Below are 23,535 nucleotides of genomic sequence, written 5' to 3'. Positions count from 1 at the left end.
TAATAGTTATAAAAGTCTATGACAATGTGTGTATGTATGTATTATGTATATATAATATATATATGACATATATAAAAATATATCATCATAGAATAATAGGGTTCTATGATAATATAATTTATATATATCTAATATATGATGTAAATATAGATACATAATAAAATTAGAGTTCTATGATACTATGTGTATAATATGTATATTATACATATATAATATATATTATATATAGCTATATTATTATAGCTCTTATATCTATATAATAGATCTAATAATATATTATATAATAGATAATATATATTATCATAGACCCATATAATTCTATAATGATATAAGTATATAATATGCATAGCTAGATATACTGTATATATATAGAAAGGAGGTAGGTGCTCATAAGGCATCTGCAAAACAGACTTGATTCAAAATTTCTGCAGAATCATTTTGGCTCCATGGATTCTGTCTATTTTCTCATGTAGTATTTCAGTTCAGCTTCTTAAAACTGAATGAGCCATTTATTATCAATAAGATACAGAAAAGAGAGATTTAAAATCTCTCTGGGATGGAGATAATAATAATCCTGAGGAAAGTGCAAATAAAGACAAATGCAGAGAGATAAAAGGCAGGAAATCCTTTATTGAATGGGTAAAGGCAGAGCCACAAACAGACTGTTTTCAAAATTAAAAACAAATACAAACAAGAGGCTAAAAATCAGAAAATTGTATTTTTCCCCCTCTCCTCAAGATGAATTCCAAAGCTTAATTTTGGCCGGATTTGTTATGCTTGCACAGCTTGGTTGGTACACCCGGGAGGAGGGAAACACCAGTCAGATACCAGAGTGGATAAACAATGAGCAAGGACATCCCTTCTCCGACCTCACTGCAGCTTTCAGAGAGGGGATGTGGGAGCAGCATGTTAAAACACAGTCTTTTTAAATCTCTTTTTTCCTTCTTTTTTTTCCCCTTTCCAGACCACTACTGTACAAAACCAAACAGAAATTTATAATAAATACCTAACACAAGAGGCTCAGTACATTGCTACAATCCTTCACTGAAGGGAAACATACATATATATATACATATATATAGCCTAATATATAACCTCTTAGACTTAAATCAGCATAAAGGCTACTTGTTTTTACAGAAGCCTGGGGCAGGAATTCCACTTGGCATCACTCAGACCCCACACCTCAACAGAGCATCACTGCCTCTGGTTCCCCCCATCCCAGGGGGATCCCCCACCTTCTTCCTTGCTGGAAAAGCAGCAGGATTTGCCCTCAACAAGGAGTCTTTACATCTAGGAAGCTCCAGCTAAGCAGCTGCACAGTGATTATAAAAAAACTGGAAAAGCCCCTTGGCGTGCACGACTCCTGTGTGATAAATACAGACGTTTTCCTTGGCACTGTCTCAGACTGATATTCCTGACCCATCCTAAATGCTGGTGGTGACACTGGAGAGGAAACACATGCTGGCTTTGAGTTAAAACCCTGCCAGACTCAGAGGGGAAAAAGAAAATAACCCTGCAAGGCTACATGACTTTAGCATCCAGCTATTTGTTAGAACTTAAATTCCTGGAGATTAATTAGCAGATGCAGAACATTGCCCAAAGGTAGGTCTGTACCACAGCCCAAACAGCTCTGCATCCAAACGCTGCAGCTGGCCTTTGGTTTTTTCCTCCCTTTCCTAAAAAAAATAAATGAGCCAAGCCCTTAATACCCTCAATCCTGGGCTGTAGCTCCCGTGGTTTTGATAGAATCATGTATGGGAGACGGAACAGGAATATTTCATGTTTTCAGGTAAATAGTAGGGTTTCTGTCTTCAATAGAGCAGCTCACCCCACCATCCCATTCCAAACCTGTCTGGACAGCGAGTAAAGGGTCTCACACGAGCTTGGCTCGCTCATGCAAAAGGGACAAGGAAAAGGATTCGCTCCATAAATGTGAATGGGGAATCTGAAACATCAAAAATTCCAGCCCTCCTCCCCTTCCTATAAGAAAAAGGCAGATCCCACTGGAAATTCAACATTTTGCTGCCAAGAAGGAAGCCAATGCAGGGTATGAGAGAGGAGCATGGAGATACTGAATTGCTCATCCAGCAATAGCAAAACCTTTCCAAATTCCATCCCAGCTCCCCAGGCACTGGCTGCTGCCAGCACATGGCCAGAGATTGCTTCGGAAAGGGCAAAGTTCAGGGTCTGAACAGCCATCTGTGCTGGGGCCAGGCAGCAGCTGGGCTGGTGAGAGGGATGTGGCTGCTTCCCACTGGGAAAGAGCAGCTCCAGCCTTGCCAGGCTTGGTTTTGGACTGAGAATTGCTTAAGCAAGGCTGGAGCTGGCACCAGATCTGAGCATCTTCACATATCCCAGGAAAGCAGAGGTGAACAGCAGCACTGGTCACCTCTGGCATGATCTACAGATCCTGGGCTCATCCCTGCTGCAAGCCAGGCTATTGAATTATCTCCAAAATTAGAGCAGAGCTGAAAAAATGAGCCCACAGGGGACTGAAAGCCAAGGATGGGAAAGGAAACGCTGGCACACCAGAGTGCCTGCTCCAGAGGGCATCCCAATACGCATTTCACAGTCAGAGCACTGCAGAATTAGGAATTAATTAATCCTCACAGTGGCCCTGTAAGACAGATCAGGTGTAATTAAGCCTTGGTTTTATAGCTGGGGAAACAGAGGTGTGGGGTAACAGCTCTAGGAATAACTGCAGATGCTAGGGGTGTTTGGAGATAGAGATTTGTCACCTTGTAGATTATAAATCCAGCAGAAACCACCAGGACCACCTCTCACCTGTCCTCCTGCCCAATTCATACTAGGATCTGGCCCTCAGCTTATTCCTTCTCCCATCCACACGAGCAATTCATCTCCCAAGTTAAACCCACAGCTGATAAAACACTCCTCATGCTCAAGAACACCCACGCTGCTGCAGGGAGGGGATGGCAACCCATTCCATGCCTTTTGTGAAGGGATCCCAGTTTTATCAGCAGACACCCACCCCGGACCTCCTTGACCTGCAGCTGGGATGGGGCGACGGCAAAACCAGGCTCCACATTTTCTCCAGTGCCAAACCCCAGCAAACCTTACAAAAGGAACCTGCAACCACATTCAACAACAGCTCTTCGGAAACACCCTACGGATACGCTTATTTTTCCCTTTAAGTTACAACTTGCCTGCGAGCAGCCAGCCAGAAAGAAAAGGAAGAAAGAAAGGAAAAGAAGTGATTCCTCCCTGTTTTGCCGCCGTTATTCTCCCCTCTGAGGTAGACATCGATGCGGTGGGGATGAACCACTGGAAAGTGGTTATTTATCTGGCGAGCAAGCCCACGGCACCCTCGCTGTCCCGCCCCAGGGTGGTGGAAGCCCGTGGCACCCTTGACTCTGAGCACCCCGGCAGGGCTCAGCACTGACGCAGCACGCAGGCCGTGGTGGCCAGCGGTGGCCCTGGCGAGCTGCATTTCTCCGGGGCAGTGATTTTACCAGCGTAGTCAATGCAAGAGGCGTTGCGCGTCCGCACGCCCTCCCCGCACGTTTGGGAGCACGGGGACCAGGGACCCAGGCGCCAGAGAGGGCAGGGCATGTCTCCACAGGGCTTGATGTCCTCAGGCTTGAGGGATCTGTTGCAGGCTGAGGAGGTTTGACCCTCCACATCCCGGCAATCCACCGTCCGCCGCTGCCAGCCGGAGCCACACGTCTTGGAGCACTCAGACCAGTCACCCAGGACCCACTGGGAGGTCAGCATTGGTCGGATGACGTTGACTGACTTCTTCTCTTTGCCTTTCTGCTTGCTGAAAGGGACGTCCTTGGGGATGAAGAAGGTGTACTTGACTTTTGGTGGGAAGACCTCACTGGCAATTGTCAGCAGCTGGACGGTCAGGGGCTCTGGGAGCTGTCGGAAGCTCTGCAGCCTCTCCAGAGTCGTCATGGAGCCGCTGTATTTCAGGATTGTCCCTTTAATGAGGATGTCCTGCTCCATGGCTGAGATGGCAAAGTCTCCATTCAGCAGGTACTTGCCCTCCAGGGTCTTCAGGGCCAGGTAATTCCCATCGTGCCGGATGCCTCGGTGGCTGCGCTGTTTGATGTCGATGTTGGTGGCTCCGGCGGGGATGGTGACAATGTCATTGTAGCCATATCTGCACACGAAAAAGGGACACGGTTATTTTTCAAGGCTTACTAACCCGTGTCGGGAACAGCACTTGGGATCCTGGCTCTGAAGCCATCTCTCTGTAACCCCGAGTGCTCAAGAGCCAGAAATATTGCAGATGTTCTAGATGAGAGCTCAGCTGGAAGATTTCACTGATTTCCATATGAAAATGAGCGATGCAATCAAATGAACAGCCCTGTGATTACCAGCCTAGGTGGGAAAGCCCCCTCACTCCCTATGTTTGGAGATGGTGAAGTGTTTGGGACTGCAAGCCTGCCACAGGTGATGCTGAAGGATGACATCGTCTACTGACAGATAATATGGAAATTATACAGAGGTAGCTATAGATACGGATACAGATATAGAACAACAGAATAGGAGGCAGTCTCTGCACCCTCAACCCACTTTTTGAAGGGTTTTGCAGCCACCACTACAATGCAGACGTAATCCCATTGGAGGATACAGAGGGCATTCCCATGCCAGGGAAACATCTTCCTGCAGAGCCAGCCAAGGCCCATCCCTGGAGCACCACAGCTCCCAGGACAGCACGCGGAAGGTTTCACTTGAGCCCTCAGCACTGTGACTCACACTGTGGGGCCAGCAGGATCGTTTTCCATGGATCCCCATGGTGGATGCTGCGGTCAGTAATTAGGTTCAGAGTATTTTGGAAAAAAGTCTTTGAGTCAAACTCTGTCCTCCGTCACCCTGGCCTCCCTCACTCTGATCTTAATGGGATCTCTTCTTGGCTGTAGCTCCTACGCTAATCTCCCTTTAGTCAACCACAAACAACTCACAGGAGAGTGGAAGCCCCGTTTCAGCTGTTCCCTGGAAGGAAAGCTTTTAGGAAATCTAATTTGACTGTGTGAGTCACCTCGCTGCATGGAATTGGACGGTTGGGCTTTTGTTATGGTTTCCCAACAAAAGCCTTAAACTCTGCTCTTTGGCAAAGCCACGGAGATGTTGGGTGAGGGAAGTGGCTGCCTCAGTGCCCTTGTCCCAGGATTCAAATTCACCCCCGAGCCCAGGGAAAAGTTATTCAATATTTACATCACACGTCAGCCCTTGAATATGCGTCCAACTCACTGCACGGGGGTGAAACGTGTTTTGTAAACTTGTTGGGGCAGCAGATTTATTTGTGGTGGTGTACCGAGCCCGTCACATCAGTTATTATTTTAGGAAATAAGCTCTACTTGGCTTGTATAATTCTGCCCCGAAATAAACTGAGCTTAAGCCCCGGAGTCTGGGGAGGAGCCCAGGCTCTTGCGGTGCCAGCCGGCTGAGGATGCTGGCTTGGATCCTTATATATTCCAAGCCTAGAACTTCAGCCATAGAAAAAGGGGAATGAGAGAGGATGCTGGTTTTTCTCCCACAGCCCATCCCTGCAGAACCTTCTCCCTGGCGCCTCACTTGGATCTGTTGAGCGAGCCGGATATTTTCCTGCAAGTGGAGCCATTGCCACCGCACACCCCGCACTTGTCCAGCTTCTTGGAGGACCCAATGACGTGATCACAGCCAGCCTTGATGCACTGCCCGTGGACGCAGATGGAGAGGGTCTCTGGGCCACACAGCGTCCCATCGACCACCTGGGAAAGGGGGATGCAGAGGAGTAATGAGAGGATGAGTTCTGAAATGGGGTAAACAGGAGTGATTCCCATCACCAGGGATCTTACTGTGGTGATTCCCATCACCAGGAATCTTACTTTGGCCTCAAAGACTTTGAATTCGCTCCTCCCTCGGGCTCGGCAGAAGAGTTTGCATCGGTCTCGGGGGGACACTCCTGCATACTTAGGAACCCACTCCAAGTGATTCCCTTCCAGATCCGTGAAGTTGTAGCTGTTGTACTTCTCACACTGCTGCTCCCGAAAGCTTTTCCCTGAAAGGAAAGGTGAAACATGGCCCAAAATCCACGGGAAGCTGGAAGGAGCTGCTGCCCTTAGCCATCACAGAGATGTGGGAGTGAGCTAAGGATAGCGGGTACACAGGGTGAGCGTGCAAGCAGAGGAGGAATGTCATGAAGGAGGGATCTCACACGCCTTCCATCAGCCAGAGAAGGTCACAGCCCCCAGCAGGAAGCTGTTGCTCCCCCCAGATATGAATATTCAAGGATGAGCAGAGCAATCCCTGTAATGCGTTCTGGAGGAGCAGGAGTGGGAGCTGAGCGTGCAGTTGGGAATTGTCATCCTTACCATCCAGCGGGCACTCTTCGGTGTGGCAGGACTGGTACTTGGTTCTCTGGCCCTCACAGTAGCTGCCGCCGTGCCGGGGCTTGGGGCTGTCGCAGTGGCGGTGGGAGAACTGGATGCCTCCCCCACAGCTCCGGGAGCAGGGGCCCCAGGCGCTCCACGGGCCCCAGCCGCCGTTCACCGCTGGCTGCAAGAGGCCAGGAGAAGCTGCTAAATCCACCTCTGAGCCTGTCCAGCCCCAGCTGCTCCCTCCCAGAGCATTCCCACCATCCCCCAGCGCCCCCATTACCTGGGGTTTCAGGGCATCCTGCTGCACACAGCGCCCGTCCCAGCACAGCCCCTCGGCTTTGCAGGGGGTTCCATCGGCCCAGGGCAAGCTGCCATTCTTGGTGTGGCAGAGGGGCTCCCCGCTGCCGGTCCTGCACCACAGCTGGGTGCAAATGTCCTCCTCCGTGGTGTTGGGGCAGTGCTGGAAGTCCTTGCCAAAGATCTGCTGGCATTGCTGGTCCAGGCTGTACAGGGCTCTTTGGCCGGGCAGCTCGGCAGGCAGGGAGATGGGCTGGGCTGGGGCATCCAGCAAGCAGTCACCTGGGCAAAGTTCAAGAGTTAGGCTGGAGGTGGATCTATCAGGGCTTGATGCCACTGACTGCACCAAACAGGCACCCCTCTGTCCACGGTCTGGTTTGATTCCCCCTTCACCCCACACACCCCTCCAGACATTGCAAAGAACCGGAGCAATTAAGGAAAAGGTTGTTTTGAGTGATGAGGTAGCTGACTGAGCCTTACCATGCCCTCCGTCCAGGAACTCGGTGAGGTACATGGCGCTGCAAGGAGACCAGGGCTGGGTCTTGTTCAAGTGGACGAAGAGCGCGGCCATCACGTGGTGCTCGCCAAGGGGCCCGAAGAGCCGCTCGCAGTTCTTGGAGTCGTCGTGGGGCATGCTGAGCACGTGGCCTGGGAGGGAGCAGAGAGCATGGCAGAGCTGAGCTCCCCAGCCCAGCTGCTGCTCCTCAGCAGATGGTGCGTGGGAGCATCTGTAAGGTATCAGGCAGCTCCTACTTCTGCAAAAGCTTTTTCCTTCCATAAATCAGAAGGAATAAAAAGCCGCTTTCTCTGTCTCAGTGGTACAGCCTGCTGTGTGCAGGGCAAAGCAGCCCAAACTTGTAGAAACTCGGAATGCTTTGGGACAAAAGGGAATTAAAGCTCATCTTGTTCCACCCCCTGCCAAGGACAGGGACACCTTCCACTATCCCAGGGTGCTCCATGCCCCGTCCAACCTGACCTTGAATGTTCCCATGGATGTGGCAGCCACAGCTTCTCTGGGCAAAAATTAGTCGGTGCAGGAATGGCAAACCAAGGGAGAGACGTGCTTGATCCCATGCCTGAACTCATCACAGCAGGTAAGTCATAGAATCATTAAGGTTGGAAAAGACCTCCAAAATCCTCAAGTCCAACCTGTGACCAATCCCCACCTTGTCAACCACACCAGAGCACTGAGTGCCACGTCCAGGCATTTCTTGAACAGCTCCGGGGGTGGGAACTCCACCACCTCCCTGGGCAGCCCCTTCCAATACTTGACAACCCTTCCAGTGAAGAAATTCTTCATGAATTGGTGCAAATGCACCAATTTACAACAATTTGGGCACTTCTCAGTGTTTCTGCTGGTGCAAACCAGCTTTTATCAGTGCCAGAAGCTCCCCACGGCTTAGTGGGTGGTCCCCAGACAAGAGATGCTGGTGCTGGGCTGTGCCACAACCCCTCCCAGCAGCAGGTTGGAAGAAGCAGACTTCCCCTTGGGAAGGGACGTGTTACCCAGTTCATGAGCCAGGGTGTAGGCTGCCTGCAGGCCCTCGTCCTCGATCACGGAGCAGCTCTTGTTGCGGTCGCACATGGTGCCGATATCCGCCACTCCCAGCGTGTCGCAGCTCTGGTGTCCGCAGAAATCCTGTTTGTGCCGGGCAGGGGGAGCGGTCAGCAGGGGAAGGGTGTCCCAAATTCAGTCCCAACATCTCTGTGGGCAGCCCACCACTGGTCTGCACCCCAAAGGAAACCACCCCCCCAGCTGCTTTGCTGCAAGCTCCATTCTTTGCACGGCAGGGCATCGACCTCCGTGGCCAACCCCCCTCTCTCCCTCCATGGATGCTTTGACCCCTTTCCTTTCCACCCTGGAGCATTCCCCAGGGATGCTGACCTGTCTGGTGAGGAGGATGGCAGTGTCGTAGTGCTCTGGGTGCCGGTCGCTCGGGGGGTTGAACCTTTGCTGCCAGCTGCAGAAGTTGCGCAGGGTGAGCCCCCCATTGTCGGACACCTCCGGCCCCGCCGCTGCCTCCTCCACCACCAGCACCTTCACCACCACCAGGTTGATGGAGTTCCTCAGGCTGGGGTGCTTGTAGATGCGAGCTGCCATGGACATCAGGGTCAGGACATGGTTCTGTGGGGGAAGAGATGGCCAGGCAGAGCCTGGGTAAAACCTCTGCTACGGGGCAATTTTTTTTGATTGAAAAGAAGGAATCAGCCTCGTTTATGAAGCCCATGACATCTAGACCATGGGCTGATGGAGTCAGCACTGCCTTTCCTGTAAGTGATGCTTTACCTTGTGCTGGTGGACAAGCCCTGCATCCCCTTCTCCAAACGCTGTGTCTCCCCTCCCATGGAGCCTTTGCACCTAGAAATCCCTCTGGAAGAAATTCCTTGGGGAAAACCTCAGCATTCTGGAGAGTTCTGTGCATATTCCCAAAGCATTAACCCTGCCCTCACTGCCCCAGGGCAGGAGCCTCATCTTGCTCACACACATCTTGCTGGTGCAAAACCACCCAGTAAAACTTCTGCCTGTGCTGGTCACAGGGTTTGAATCCGACATCCTTGGCGACAAACTGGGACTAAAACACTTTGACAGCCAAGTCTTTGCCCGGCAGCATCCCCTGCTCGGCGATGAGCAGGGATTACTTCATATGTCAAAAGCGCCAGCAATGTTTAGGCTGATGTAAACATCTTATCGGAGCATCAGAATTCCTCCTCTTCTTGGCATCCTCACGGCCCGGAGTCAGGAGAAAAAAATGCAGCTATTACACAATATAGTATTGGGAAAGAGAAAGTGGCTTCTCTCCTCCCCAGACAAATTACACCCTGCGGTCTCAATTCAGAGCCTAATTAAACTGGAAGGACTCGATGGGAGCCCTCTCCGACAGCCAAGTTTCACCCAAAATACATTTCCTGAGCAAAGCTGACTCTGTGTGCCCATCCATCACAGGACTGCCAGGACAATGCCATTTTCTGAGACACAAAATGCTGTTTCCTTAGCAAATGAGGGAGATGGTGAGGGAGATACAGCATATTTGCTGCACTGAGAGCCACTTGCCCAGGGCACTTGTGGCTATTTTAAATTATTCTGCCACATTTTATCCCACCACCGGCAGCTCCATGTAAACAGATGTTTTGTTTCAACAAGACATGTCCCAAGTCCTCCCCGGCTCATTATCCAAGGGCAGGCCCCAGCAAGGCTGATGGGAGCAGTGAATAGACTGGTTTATTTAGACTGGCCAGATCTCTACGCCGTGACTCACATCCCAGCCCGGAGCATGCAACTCATGTCATGGAGAAGTCACCACAGAGGCAAGAAATCCAGGCGAGACCCCCACAAGTGTTTGCTCCATGAAACCTGAGGGAATTGTTCACCCTGTGGGGAAAGTCCATTGGGAACCTCGCTAAAAATATCACAAAGCCTTCCTAAAATTACACCCCTGAAGATCTAGAAGGATGCTCTGCACTGGAGCTGCCCATCATGGGATCACCCGTCATTTCCAAGGGAACGAATCCAGCCGCATCCTTTTCTGACCCATTAGAGGGTTCTGTCCGTAACAGTAGATTTGACCTGGGAGATCTCAGTTCATACCACAAATCCCCCAGGACACCAACCCTCACATCCTCAGGGGTACATCCAGCCAAAAACCTCTTTCAGCAGCAGGAACAGAGGGACTTGGAAAACATCTGTCCACCTTCCCTGTGTGTGGAAAGGGAAGATGGAAAGCAAACCAAACAAACAGCTATTTAGTGAAGATTAAAAGGTCAAATTCACTTGTTCCACCATCTGGTATCTATTTATACCCATCCCTGGCCCGTGCAGGAGTTGGTTGGGTTTCAGATGGACCCTGACTGCTCTGGGGAGAGCAGCAATCCACCTGCACTGCCTCGGCTTGGCCACGGGCTTGAAGCCATGGCCAAACGCAAATTACAGGATCCTCAGGGCTCGGGAGAGGCCAGCTGAGCACTTCTGGCCAACAACTGGCTGTGGATGGGCTGAGTCCTGCTGGTCCCATCCTCCTTCTGCCTTTGCAAACAGGCTCTGGCTTGACCATGCACTCGGGAGGGAATGCTGCCTTCTCCGGGGTTTCCTTCCCAGCACTGAGGCTGAGGATGTGGGTATTGGGATCAGGTGCAGGGCAGGATTTTGGGTTGGGTTTGGGGAGCCCAAGGCTGCAAACAGACTGGTTTCTGCATTCCTGCCAGGCACTGCAGGCACAAGGAGTTTTGCTGCCGTTTCCAACCAGCATCCTGGGAGATCTGGCAGGATGTCTGGTAAACACAGCTGGAAAGTTGGCCTCTCACCTGCTCTAGGGGGAGAGGACGCCAGTGTGAGCCAGAGAGGGTCGTGCAGTATCCCTTCTCTGCCCCATGCACTGCATTTATGCCAAGGCACTATGGAGGGTGATGCCCCCACAAACCTCGCGCCCCTTTTCCCCCCAGCTGCAGTCCTGGGCTCCCTCTGCTCTCAATATCAAATTCCACCCACTTCCCCCTAAAAATGAGGAGGGATGACTTTTGCCTGACACACCTGCACTACAGCAGCCCCGATATCCCTCCCGCCTCAGCATCCCTGTGTCTGGGAGAGCCCTGCCCTGAGCCAGACACTGCCTGCCAGGAGCCTTCCAGCAGCAAACTGCACAGGCAGAGGGACAGGAAAAATAAATACGAATCAGAGCAAGGGGAACTGAAGTGGTTGTCTTTACCCTCGTAACACTGAAGGATTTAGGTTTCTGATACAGGCTCTTGCAAAGTCTCTGCTTACATTCCCTTTCATGGGAACCACTCAGAAGCTGAAGGCTGCAAAGATCCCCAAACGCTGGGGTTTATTTTTAATTATTATTTTGATGGGTGAAACTGCTCTTCCCCAGACACTGTTACTGTGGTATGCACAGAATGGTTTAACATTGCTGGACCCACCCAGAACAGAAGGATAGCAGGGAGCACCCACAGAACACCCCAGCACAACTCGCCTCCCTCCAACATGCTCCCCCAACGTGTGGGGAGCAATGTTCAGCCCAGCCTGGGGCTGTAGGAATTGTAGGATCCAATTATTGGTTGGATTTGGTTGGGCTTTTTCCCCTGCTTTCTCCCTAGAAGCCAACATTTCTGCAGAGGAGGGAAAAGAAGACAGAAATGCTGAGATTCTGGAGCGCGGACACATGGAAGGCAGCAAACCCAGGGTCAGACGCAAGGACTGTCCAGCTTTTAAAAATCAACTAGTAAAAACATCCCAGGCTGTCCTTTTCCCCCAAAGCACCATCTGTGAGCTCACCCCTGGCTTGGGTGCCCAGGGGCTGCTGGCTGCCCTGCCAGCTACTCCTGTGGTTTCAAGCCCGGGGCAAGAATTCCCTTGCAAAAATGTGGGAGGCAGCCGAGGGAAATGGGGGGCAAGCCTGGGGAGAGTGGAATACCTTGCCAGCCTGCCTGCCCTCCTGCCTTCCTGGCTCTCTGTCCATCCCTGTTCCGTCTGCCACATGATTTTCCCCCCCTTTCTCTTTGCCGGGTATTTGGGGCTGAACCACAAAAGCAGCAATCACCCGTGTTCAAGGCAGGGGAAACTGAGGCACACCCAGACTGCCCCCACCTCCCCAGAGGCACCGATGAAGATGGAGTAAAACCCCATCCTGAGAGCATCCCAGAGCAGGAGTGCTACAGTTTGGGAGTCGCTTCAGTGGGAGCCAGCTCCCTTCAGGCTGCACAGTTCATTCCGAAGCCCTGAAATGCAGCAGCTGTTGAATGTCCTGGCGTCAGGCAAGTGCACCAGCCAGAGGAATATTTAGGGAGGCTCCCTGGTCCTCCAGCCCCCTGCCCCGAAGTGGATGCAGGCTCAGGGTCACACTCAGAGGACAAATCCCAGAAGAAAAGCTGGCGGATGGCAGCATCATCCTTGCAGGTCCCTCTTTGCAAAGATCCCCTTTAATCCCACTCCAGTTGCCTCTGGGATGGGTTTAGGAGGGGCTGGCTTCTTTTGTCAAGGGATTAAGCAAATATACCCACTCACGCTGCAAAATACCCTAAAGCAAGCCTAAGAGCCGGACATGAGGGGACGGGGGCTCCAGGGTGGCTTTGGATTTACCTCCAGTCGATCTGGGTGTGGGAGAGCCGGCAGCAGGACCCCGGCAATGCCCCGTGCCCTGCACTCCAGCACCTGTCTGGTCTTAGAGGGAAGGGTTTGCAACAGCACTCCTAAAACCTTGTACATCTGCCTGGAAAAAACACAGAAGTCAGCAAGGAATCCCAGCTTTTCCAGACTGATCTGATTCTGCTGTGGTCCTCAGTCATTACCAGCCCCTGGAATCAGGAACGGCAGATTCCTCACTTGCAAGAGGAGAAGGGAAAGGGGATCACAGCCATCGTGCTTGCGGAGGAAAGCCTGGAAATGCGTCTCATCTGCACCCAAGAGACTGGAGAAATCCCACCACAGGAATCCCGTTTGGCTGCCAACTGGCTGGGGATGCTGCAGCTGGGTTTTGGAACCGCCTGGTGCTTTAGGTGTCTTGGCAAATGTTCCTGAGCCATGCAGAGCATCCTTGCAAGTGCAGCCCCAGCTGCAGGTGCTCGGCCCTTCTGCACAGCAGCAGAATCAGCCCCATCTCCTGCCTCAGCTCCCCCTACTCAAACCCCCACTTAATTCTGTGAGTGATGCTCACAGTCCCTTTGTTTTCAAGCATTTGGGATCCTCTGCAAGAAAAATGCAAAAACTCGTGTGTCCAGCCTGGAGCCTTGCTCCCATCCCTGTAGGAAGGCTCTTCCCAGTCACTGCAGGTTGAATCCTGCTCCATCCTCACAGGATTTATTGCCCAGCACTGTCCTGCTGCTAATGCTCCCCCAATACCCCATCCCCTGCAATCATCAAGCCCAAACAATGATTAAACCCCCAAATTTCAGGTCTAGTTCTGCTCTCCCTTCACCATTCCCTCCTGGTTTACACAAAAGTATTGATGAAGGTAGAATAAGCTCTTATTACCTAAATTAGGGCACCAGCTGAGCTATAAGGCTCAAATTGATTAGAAATAAATCACTAACAGCATTTTCCCACCAAGAGCATGGCATTGATTATAACTCACAACGCTTGAGCGCATCTTAGGGTGACTCTTCTGCTCGAGCTGTTACAACTTATGCAAGAAAATAACTGGGAATACAAACAATGCTGGTGACCTTTACTAAATATTTGGTAATTAAAGTGTGGTTACGGGAAGAAAAGTCATTATATAAATGTGGTTTGTTCTGACTCAACATTTCTACTCCCTGGGCATCTTCCCTAGTCAGCTCTCTAAGATCTCACCAGCACTTGCCACTGCTTTTTTCAACCCACAAAAAAGGTATTTAGGGAGAAGCACGATGGCTATGCTGCTCCCTGCATTTTTGTTCCAGAGAACAAAAGACACAGAAACACAGCAGGTGGCTTTTTGGTTGTTTTCAGCTGCTACACCAGAGCTGGTGGAAGTTTTCTCCCAAATATTTTAACATGCTGTTGCTCTATTCATCCAAAACAAGATCTTTAAAGGTTTCCCTCCCATCCCTGAGAGCTGATGCAAAGATACTGCTCTTGGGGCCAAGGAAATGATGGTAAAATGGGAACCAACCAGGCAGCATCATCCAGCCCAGGGCTGGAACAGCCAAACCAGGGCAGGCTGCCAGTGCTCCAGCCCCTTGGTTATGTGTAGGTGCCGTTTCCTCTCCTGCTGCCTTCACAGATTTACCCACAGGGTTGTTCCTTTTCCCCCAGCTCAGGCTGGGCATTATCAGGATTTCCCCAACCCAAATACATCACCTGATTTCTAGCAATTTAGAGACCCTTGGGTCTTGCTTTAAAACCATCTGGTGCCCAGCTGGGTGCAGAAGGTTCACTGTACTATTTTTCTTGTCCTCCTGGGGAATCAGAGACCAACTTCACACTATAGGGAGGGTAATTCCCACCACCATTTATATGTCTGTTGCTTAAAAATCCAGCTTACTCCACTTCAAACTCTTTTCTGAGTGCTGTGAGCACTCAGGGTATCACCCCTCATTCACTGACCCTCTGCTATCTGCTTCTGGCAACCTGCCTTGGCAGCAAAACAAAGCAAGGGGCAAAACCAGAGTGATGCTGAGCAGCTGAAATCAGCTGGAGCCCCAAGGTTTAGCATTTCCCAAGGTCCAGCCTGGCCTGAGCAGGGCTGGCATTAAAACACTGCTTTGTTAGGAGCGGAGAAGCCCCTGGGGGAAGGATAAAGTCAGTAGAAGTGGCAAAGCCAGGCTGCCAAAGTGCAGCCCCTGGTTTCAGCTGCTCCCTGCTCTTGAGCTCCGGCTTCAAGAACTCTTTTCCCAGCCCCGAGCCCAAGCAACAGAGAATGAGCAGTTTCAGTGCACAGTTATCCCTTGCAAAGACCGCAGAGCATTTCCCAGGGTGCAAACCTGAATTTGGACCTGAACCACCCATCCCTGCAGGGTAGGGGCGGGGAGCTGGCTTTGCCAGAGGCATGAAAAATGACCTGGTGCTGATGAATGAGGCACATCACGAGCCCTGGAGATGGGTGTGGGGGCTGAGGCACCACGGTCTCTGCTCCTGGGGTCTCCCCAAAGCCTGCTCGGGGCAGGGTCTCCGCAGACAGAGTGTTTAAGGAGGGTGAGAATTCCCGGCGCTGGTGGCTGAGGGAAAGAGCTGTTCATCCATCTGCTCAGCTGCTAACAGGTGGCTCAGGAGCGGGACTGCGCATTACTCAGCCCCTGGTTTATTTACTATCTGGCCCCGGCTCCCACCCGGAAGGGAGTTCAGCCCATTGCTTTGCAGCGCGGCTCTTTCCTTGTAGCAGGAAGGGCATTAACCCGCTCTGTTCCCCACCTTTGCGGACACCAGGCTGATGGGACATCACAGTGCCCGGTGTGTGCAGAAACAGGCTCGCCGGGATGGATGCTGGGTCTGGGAAAGGGTCCCCAAACACTGACTGAACCCCACAGATCAACACTGCAGCCTTTGCCCGGGGACTTACAGCCCCTACACAGCAAGGGAAGGTGGGCACCAAGGTCCCCCCGCCCCGCCCCTCGCCCGCTCAAAGTTGTCCCTGGTGTCCCGGGGCTGGGGGGACGGGGAGGGCGAGGGGGGACCCGGCAGCGGGCAGGCAAGCGGGAGGACAGGAGGGGACGGAGAGGCAGCAGGGCTGGGGGAGGAGAGGCAACGGGGATGGGGACAGGAGACAGCGGGATGAAGGGGATGAAGGGATGCATGCGTAGGGAGGACGGAGGATGGGGGGATGAAGGCGATAGAGACGCAGCGGGAACGCAGGAGTGAAGATGGGGGGAGGCGGAGAGGCGGCTGGGATGGGGACAGCAAGGGACGGAAGGATGCAGAGGCTGTGGGGACGAAAGAGCTGCAAACAGGACAGGCGCAAGCGAGGACAGAAGGATGCGGGCAGGGGGGACGGCAGACCCCGCCAGCCCTTACCTCCACGTCCTCCCCGTAGAACCGCACCATGGACGCGTCAGCCACCAGCAGCGTCTCCACGTACCGCGCCTGCGAGACGAACCGCTTGGCCCTGGCGAGCGGCTCCGCGCTGCCGCTGCCGGCGGGACGCGCTCCCGGCGGGGCCGCCCGGCGCCGCAGCCGGTGCAGCCGCCTCCAGGGCGGCCCGGGCGCGGCGAGCCCGAGCGGCTGCAGCTCGTAGGCCGCCCCGTCCAGCAGGAAAGCGGCGCTGAGGCCGCCGCCGCCGCAGCTGCTGAGCACGGCGGGGGCGTCGGGGCTCCCCTCGACGGCGCCCGCGTAGAAGCAGCCCCGGCGCGGCGGCGGCGGCGGGCGGCGGCCCCCCAGGCGCTGGAGGCGGAGGCGGGGGGCCAGGAACGCGTTGTCGGGGCGGAGGCGGAGGACGACGGCGCGGCCGAAGGCGGCCAGGCGCAGGGCCAGCTGCCCCGACGGCGCGGGCAGGCGGGCGGGCAGCACCGGCTGCGCGTCCCGCGGGGGCGGCGGCGGCAGCGCCCACGCGTGGCACAGCAGCAGCAGGTGGAGGGGGGCCCGGCCGCCCAGCAGCACCCGCCGCCCCATCCCGGCACGGCCCCGCACCCCCCGGGCTCTCCCCCGCAGCCTCCGCGCCGGCCGCCGAGCCCGCTGTATTTATACTTTCTCCCCCCGGCTTTGACATAAGAGGTTTATTTTTGATCTCTCGCTGTTCTCCCCACTCCCCTCCCCTGCCAGCCGGAGCCTGGGGGAGGAGGAGAAGTGAAAGAGAGAGAGAGAGAGAGAGAGAGAGAGAGAGAACGCAGCCGAAAAAAAAAAAAAGGGAAAAAAACCACGACCAAAAAAAAATCCAACTCCCCCCCCCCAAAAAAAAAAAAACCCAGGGAAAAAAAAAGAAAAAAAAAAAGAAGATGGAGAAGCAGAGAAGGAAAAAAAAAAAAAAAGAAAAAAAAAAAAAAAAAGGAAAAAAACCGAAAAACCCCAACCCACTTTTGGATAGGATTTGAGGCCAATCAGGCGCCGGCAGCCCCGCCTGCCTCCAAGTGTCAACTCCAGCCTGTTGCTCTCCCTGTATTAACCCCTTCTTCAGCCCCAGCGCTGCCCGCACGGGTCTGGTCCTACCCAGGCTCAGGGGGTCCTGCCCCTGGGACAGGGGCTGGCACACTTCCCCTCCACCACCATGGAAGGATTTACTCCAGAAGGCTGATTCTCAGCATCCCTTCCCAGCTGGAAAGCACCCGGCCCGTGCCAGCTGGAGAGCATCTCGTTTCAGAAGGTGCCTCGGGAGGTTCCCATGTCCTTCCCTTAGCCAGGGACAGAGAGGGCTTTGGGCCCCAGGGAAAACTCCAACAGGACACACGTACAAGGAGTTTCCATGCTCTGAACCAACAGCTGGATCCACATGGGGTTTCCTCCAGCTGGAATAAGACAACGGGCTAAATCAGACTTGTGGAAAATACCTATGAGAATAATACAATGCAGCCAGCTCCTCCTGTTGCTCTTTTTTTTTTTGTTTGTTTCTCTGTGTGTGTTGTGTGACTTCATTTACAAACCCTTCATTCACCCCGTTTCAGACTGAATTCGAATTCCCAACTGAATTCCCTTGCAGTGAGGGAAAATCCTGCAGCAATATAAAAGTCTCAGGCTGTAAATCCAGGTAGCTGCTGTGTGCTCAGCGTGGCAAACACCAGGAGATGGGCAGAAACATTCTGTCCCTGGCTGGGAACCCACTCAGAAGCAGGGAACAACCAGCTGTCACGGAGAAAGGGAAATCACTACGTATATATTACTCCTTCTTTCCTCTTAAGCCCTCCTTCTCCATTAGTTCATGAAATTCCTGGCCTCTGGAGCGTCCTTTGTGCAGCACTGGAACATCCTGGGACGTCCTTGCTGCAGTCTGGGGGTGGTGGATTCTATCCTGCTCCATGCCCTGATTGTCTAAACCTTCTACAGGGAGTAGCACTCGCTCAGGACTTCGGCTGTGCTCCTTTAACCTCGCTGTGAGCGCCGGCCCAAGGACCGGCTCCTCCACACCTCAGCCTAATCTTAAAAAGGACGGAATGAGCAAAGCAGCATCTGGCACCTCAGGATTCCTGGGAAGCCAGAGTCCAGCCAGTGCTGAGTAACGAGGCACGGGGTGAGAGGCTGCTCTCCCTTTACTCCAGGATGTATTTACATCTCCCTCTCTATTATTATCTCCACTTAAAAGCCACATCCTTACCTCTACAGTAAACACACAGCAGCTGCCCTGGGGCCAGGGCTCTGGTTACTCCTTTGTAAAGTGTGGGGTTTGCGACCATAGAAGAGGAGGAAATAATAATTAAAAATAATTTTGGATGCTTGTGGTGGACAGCGATACAGTTGTGGAAGGGGACACATCCAATCCAGATGTTGAGTGGACAGAAAACTGCAGGGAGGGAGGAAAGCAAGCCCAGGTACAGCGTAGCTTGGTCTGGGCCACGTCTCCATACCTAAGGTGGTCCTTCAACACCCTGAGCCTTGGCGGGTGTCCTCAGCAGCCCCCTCCTCTCCTGGCAGGGAGCTCCGTCTGCAGCTGGAGCTGCTGCTTTCCACTGACTTGGGTGGGTTTTCCTCCCTCTACAGCTTCGTTTGGCTGGGGACAGTTGGTGTTTCAATACCAGCAGGAAAGCGCAGAGCCAGGACAGGAAGCCAAAAGTGAGCCCTGACTCTGCCTCCTCCAAGCCCAAACCCCACTGAAGGTGCCAACATCTCCCCGGGCTTTGCCTTCCCGCAGGAGGGCAGGCAGGGAGGCGGTGCCCCTGCTCTGAACTAGGACAGGTGAGGCTGCAGGCAACAGGATGTAATTTATTCCCGGCTTTCCGCTCCCGGAGCTGCATCTTTGATCTGGGAGGACGTGCTTGCATCTTAGCTTGGAGGCACCGCTGGTTTTCATTAGCGGCTCGCTCTGCAAACAGTAGCTGGAATTCCTCGTAGCCTCGCCGGGCTCGTTTCAAACCAGCCCAAAGACGCGCTGGGAAAGAACAAAACCTCACCTGGCTGCCCCTCTGCACCTCCTCCCAGCGAAGGATGAAGCACCTCGAGACTTTTTTGGGGGTTCTTGCTTCTTAACCCCTCGCGGGATGCGCCGTCACCAAAGCTCGCCCTCCGCTCTCATTTCCAGGGGCTGCCGGAGCATGTGAAAGCCATTAACTCCCCAGTCACTGTGATTTAGAGACCCTTTTGATCAAGCAGCTTGGAAACGTCTGCCCCGCTCCCCTGTGCGTGTCCCCAGCCCTGCAGAGCCAGGCAGCGGGCAGGGCCCTCCTGCCCCCTTCCCGAAGGGCTGCTCCTGCCCCGCACCCAGCTCCCCAGGGATTTTTGGCTACCAGGACGAGCCCCAGGTTGCGTTGGCTGTTCCTGCTCTGCAGCAGCAGGATCGCCCCGTTTCGGGGAAGCCTGGGGTGCTTTGCTGTCCCCTCTTTGCTTTGCAAATGGGTTCAACGTCCAAATTTGCAGCTCCAGGCTGAGTTTTAGTTATTCCCTTCTGCCCCCAGCCCAGAGAAAATGCTTGGGACAATTATTTGAGCTGCTAAAGAAGCAGCGCCAAGCCCCAGAAATGAGACCACTAGATGTCAGTGCTGCCCTATGCTGCGGTGGGAAACCCTAAATCCATCCCTGGAAGTCTGCTGGGAAAGTGAGAGGGAAGGGACAGCCAGCTCAAACCGCACCTGATAGCAGAAGGAATATTTCCAATAGTTTTAATTTAGAGCAATCAGGTGGGCGGAAATCTCTCCCAGAAACGCAGCTGGGCTTTAAATCAGAGTCCTGGCCTGTGTCCTGCCAAGTTACCTTCAGTGAAACCATCCTGGCTGTGAGGGTTGGTAAGGGGGAGTCAGGGAAATGGTTGTTCCTCTGAGGAAAGGGGAGATCTGGGGTCGATTTGGAGCCAGGGAATGAATTAAGCAGCAAAATGTGCCAGCTGAATCAGTAGTCACTGCCTTGCCCTCCCCTGCCCCCATGGCCACAGCCACGAGAGGGCCCTCCTGCCTTAAAAGTGGCGGTGATTTAGGGTTTGGTGCCTCAAAACCCTGAGTACCCCATAAAAAAAAGTTTTTCTTCCCCTTGGTGCTGTATTTGAACGCCCCCACTGTGCAGCAGCTCATCCCTGGCGCTGATTTATCAGCAGCACCAGAGGGCTGGCTGCTGTGAGGCTGATGCTGGGCTAATTCTCCTGGTTAATTCCCCCTAAGCTTGGGAAAGGAAGATTTTTAGGAGTCAGGGAAGGGCAGGGACATCCGGGCTGGGTCTCGGTTTATCAGCTGATGATGCTGCCTCTGATACATTCGGTGCCCTTGATGCTGGGGACATCCAGAGCCACGCTGTGATTTGATGGTTTAATTTGATTTGATGTGATTTGTAAGGATTCCACTTCTAATTTCTAAACAATCTTTAGATTTTTTTTCCCCTATAATTTTCTCTATTTTCCATATTTATTCTCTATTTTTATTTGCATTTTGATCCGTTGCCTTCATTCAATTTCATACCGGGATTTACAGAGCAAGGACGTGGCACCAGAGGGCAGCCTTGCCTCAGGGTGGGTTTGGAGCTCCCGGCGTAAGGGAAGCAGGTTTATGGCTTTCCAAAATCAAGGGCTAAATCCTATTTCCAACATTCTCTACTTCCTGTCTGGATCTTGGGGCTTCCAAGGTGTCCTGAGACCAGCAGGACAGTGAGAAGATCCTCCAGGGATTGTCTGGTCCTTCCTGAAACTCCACAGCTGTGTCTGATCTGGGGTTAAAACCCTCCAAACCCCTCCAAGCCTGCTGCAGGGCTGCTTTTCCTACGGAGCAGCCCCTAAATTCTCTAAACAAATATGGGGTGTTAGAATGAAAATACCCTTTTCTACAAATAATAATTATAATAATAAAGAAAATCTCCCCTCCTCTCTGTCCCACTCTCTCATGGTTTATGGGTTGATGAAAACGAATGAACTTTATAATGGTTTTCCTGAGTGACAAGCACCCTCCAGAGCTGGAATCTCCATCAGCCCAGCTTTATTCCAGATGTTCATCATTTTAACGACCCCTCAGGCTCACCCCGACCTGCAGCCTCACCCCCGTGAAAGCTCGGTGGCTTTGTGCACCTTTGGTGTCGGTGCTCCTGACACAGGCATCCCCTAAAGGGAATTAATCAAGGATGGGCCCTGCCTCAGGTGGGAGCAATACAGTGCTGGCAGTCCTGGGTCATAAATCTCCAGCTGAAGGTGATAAGAAACACGTGATACCGGGTTTGGGGATGTGTGGGACTCTCATCTGGCTCTTCTAAATTTCCACGTTCTGTTTCAAACCACCCTGGAAAAACCTGTGTCCCTCTTCCTCAAACAGGAGAAAGCCTTAAATACCAAGGGCAGTGAAGAGAGGGGGGATTTGAGATGCTTTCAGAGGGAATGAACTCTCAGCAACCCCAGGACCTGCAATACCAGCTGGAAATCAGGCAAAACCAAGAGTTCTGTTGGGTTTTTTTTTCAGCATACCATGATATTCCCATATGGAAGCCCTGCCAGACTCCAGAGGTGACATTATGTGTCAGGACCATGTGGGAAGGCAGCAGGGATGGATGAGGCACAGGGATCCTTCTCCTGTGCACAGGGGGAGCAGGCTGGTTTGATTTTTGTTGCGGGACACACAGATATGTGCTTGAAGACCTTGAATGCAAAGATCCTCCTCTCCCACCATCCCTGTTGTGCAGGAGAGTGTGGGAAACCCCAGCAGGAGCACCCTGCCCATCTCCTGTCCTATCATCCAGTCAGGATAAAGCTAATTAAATCCAGCATCTTCCTGGCCCAAGGGCGGGGCAGGTTTTAGGTCACTGAGTCCTCCACATGCTCAGGTTCCTTGCGTATCTTACCCTCAATGACCTGACCAAACCCAGCTGGATTTTTTTTCTCCGAGCCTTTCTTTCCTGGAAAACTGACTAACAATGCCCTTTGACTCACCCTCAATCCCTGGAGACAGTCTTCCTTCCTGCCCAGGTCATGGGGAGCTGGGAGAGCACAGCTTGAACTTTTGGGTGAGAGCCCAAGCCTCTGATATGCCAACGCTTTAGCCAAAGTCAAGTAAAGGCCTTGAGTGCCAGTTTTCCCTGCCTTAACCACCTTTCCACTCTATCTTTGGCCTAAAATTCTCAGATGGTCTATTTAAAACTATTTATTTGGTGAACTGGAACATCCAAGAGATATGTGAGGTTTGAGGTGGTTATTTTTTTCTGGTTTGTATTTTAAAATGAAAAAATTTGCATCACAGCGATGAATAAAAGACACAAAGTAACTTGTTGCTTCCTGGAGATGCTTGGGATGAAGCAAGAGGAGGGTGGGAGAAAGACAATCCACGCTGCAGACCAGCTCACACTGATATTTCAAGATCAGAGTGAGCAGTGGATTAAGCCTGAGTGAGATAGGCTTTACCTTAAAGTGGTTTCCGGACAAAAATCAAAGTAGAAACAGAATTCCCCTTATACACCTTAATAGATTGCATTATCTGTAGCTGCCCAGAAAGTTCCAAAGGCATCTTCCATCTCCATTCCCTGCTTTCCTGTGCTCTCCTTCAAGTCACACATGTTCATCCCATTTCCATCCAATCCAGACAAACTGCAGGGGGTGAGGAGCCGCCAGGCTCAGCCCCAAGCACCTGGAAAGACGTGGAGTGACACCAAGGTGTTACCTCGGACCAGCTCCTGCCTGCAGGTGTGGGGAGCAAGCAACTGCTGGTTCGTCCCCAGAGAGAAAAACCACATCCTTGAGCAAGGGGAAAACTAGAAAAGAGTGTTCCTCCTTCTTTTATGGAGCGCCCTGAAACATTCCTGGAGCTGCCTGGAAAGGTGACCAATGTGTGCTCCTGGTACTCCGCAGCTTTCCTGCTCCCCGTGGGCAATGCAGGTGGTTTGGTTGGCAAACAAAGCAACCTGCCTTGGGGTGGGTGATTCCCAGCTGTTCAGAGCGAGGACTGGGGAGGCTGGGACAGAGCAGTCGGCTGATCCATCGCTGAGCTTCCAGCCCGGGGATGCTGGCACACTGTCAGCATCATGGGACACGGCGAGTCCTGTGCCTGGCGGGTGCAGCGGCTCTCAGCCCAGGCACAGCCAAACCACTCGCATTTGCTGCCTGCCTTTCCCCATCAGGAGGCAATCAGATGTTTTCCAGGCTGAAGATAAAGTTCTTGCCAGTTCGGTTTGACTCATCCTCTTGATGAGAGTTCCCAGATGGAGGGGCTGGAGCTCCTGGGGCAGCAGTGACTAACTCTGGCTTGATGACCTCTAGGCTGAGGCAGCTGGTGGCAGCTCTGGGACCTGTGGCACGCTGGATGCTGCTGTGGTTTTTGGAGAAACTCATCCTGCTGAGCGGAGCAAGGGCATGGGAAGGAGAAGTTCCCTCCTGGCACCTCAAGATGCTCAAGTCCCTCTTTCCGTCACTCCTCCACTCCCTGTGCTGCCCACTACCAACACCCCTGGGCACGCTGCACTTTGGCC

At 52.7% G+C, this 23,535-nt stretch overlaps 1 protein-coding gene across 1 annotated transcript; it reads right to left on the bottom strand.

Annotated features, from left to right (window-relative positions):
• Positions 1 to 610: 610 nt before the first annotated feature.
• ADAMTS8 (ADAM metallopeptidase with thrombospondin type 1 motif 8) lies at positions 611 to 16,653 on the bottom strand. The gene is made up of 9 exons (XM_039564958.1): positions 16,045 to 16,653; positions 8,509 to 8,748; positions 8,130 to 8,262; positions 7,104 to 7,271; positions 6,607 to 6,905; positions 6,321 to 6,504; positions 5,835 to 6,007; positions 5,542 to 5,717; positions 611 to 4,123 (listed from the first exon to the last, which is right to left on the bottom strand). The coding sequence occupies exons 1-9, from the start codon at positions 16,636 to 16,638 to the stop codon at positions 3,391 to 3,393; spliced, it is 2,700 nt and encodes an 899-aa protein (XP_039420892.1). The 5' UTR covers positions 16,639 to 16,653; the 3' UTR covers positions 611 to 3,390.
• Positions 16,654 to 23,535: the final 6,882 nt, after the last annotated feature.

The sequence above is a fragment of the Corvus cornix genome, chromosome 24 (assembly GCF_000738735.6).
Source record: "Corvus cornix cornix isolate S_Up_H32 chromosome 24, ASM73873v5, whole genome shotgun sequence".
NCBI lineage: Eukaryota > Metazoa > Chordata > Aves > Passeriformes > Corvidae > Corvus > Corvus cornix.
This window is presented reverse-complemented; position numbering and strand designations above follow the sequence as displayed.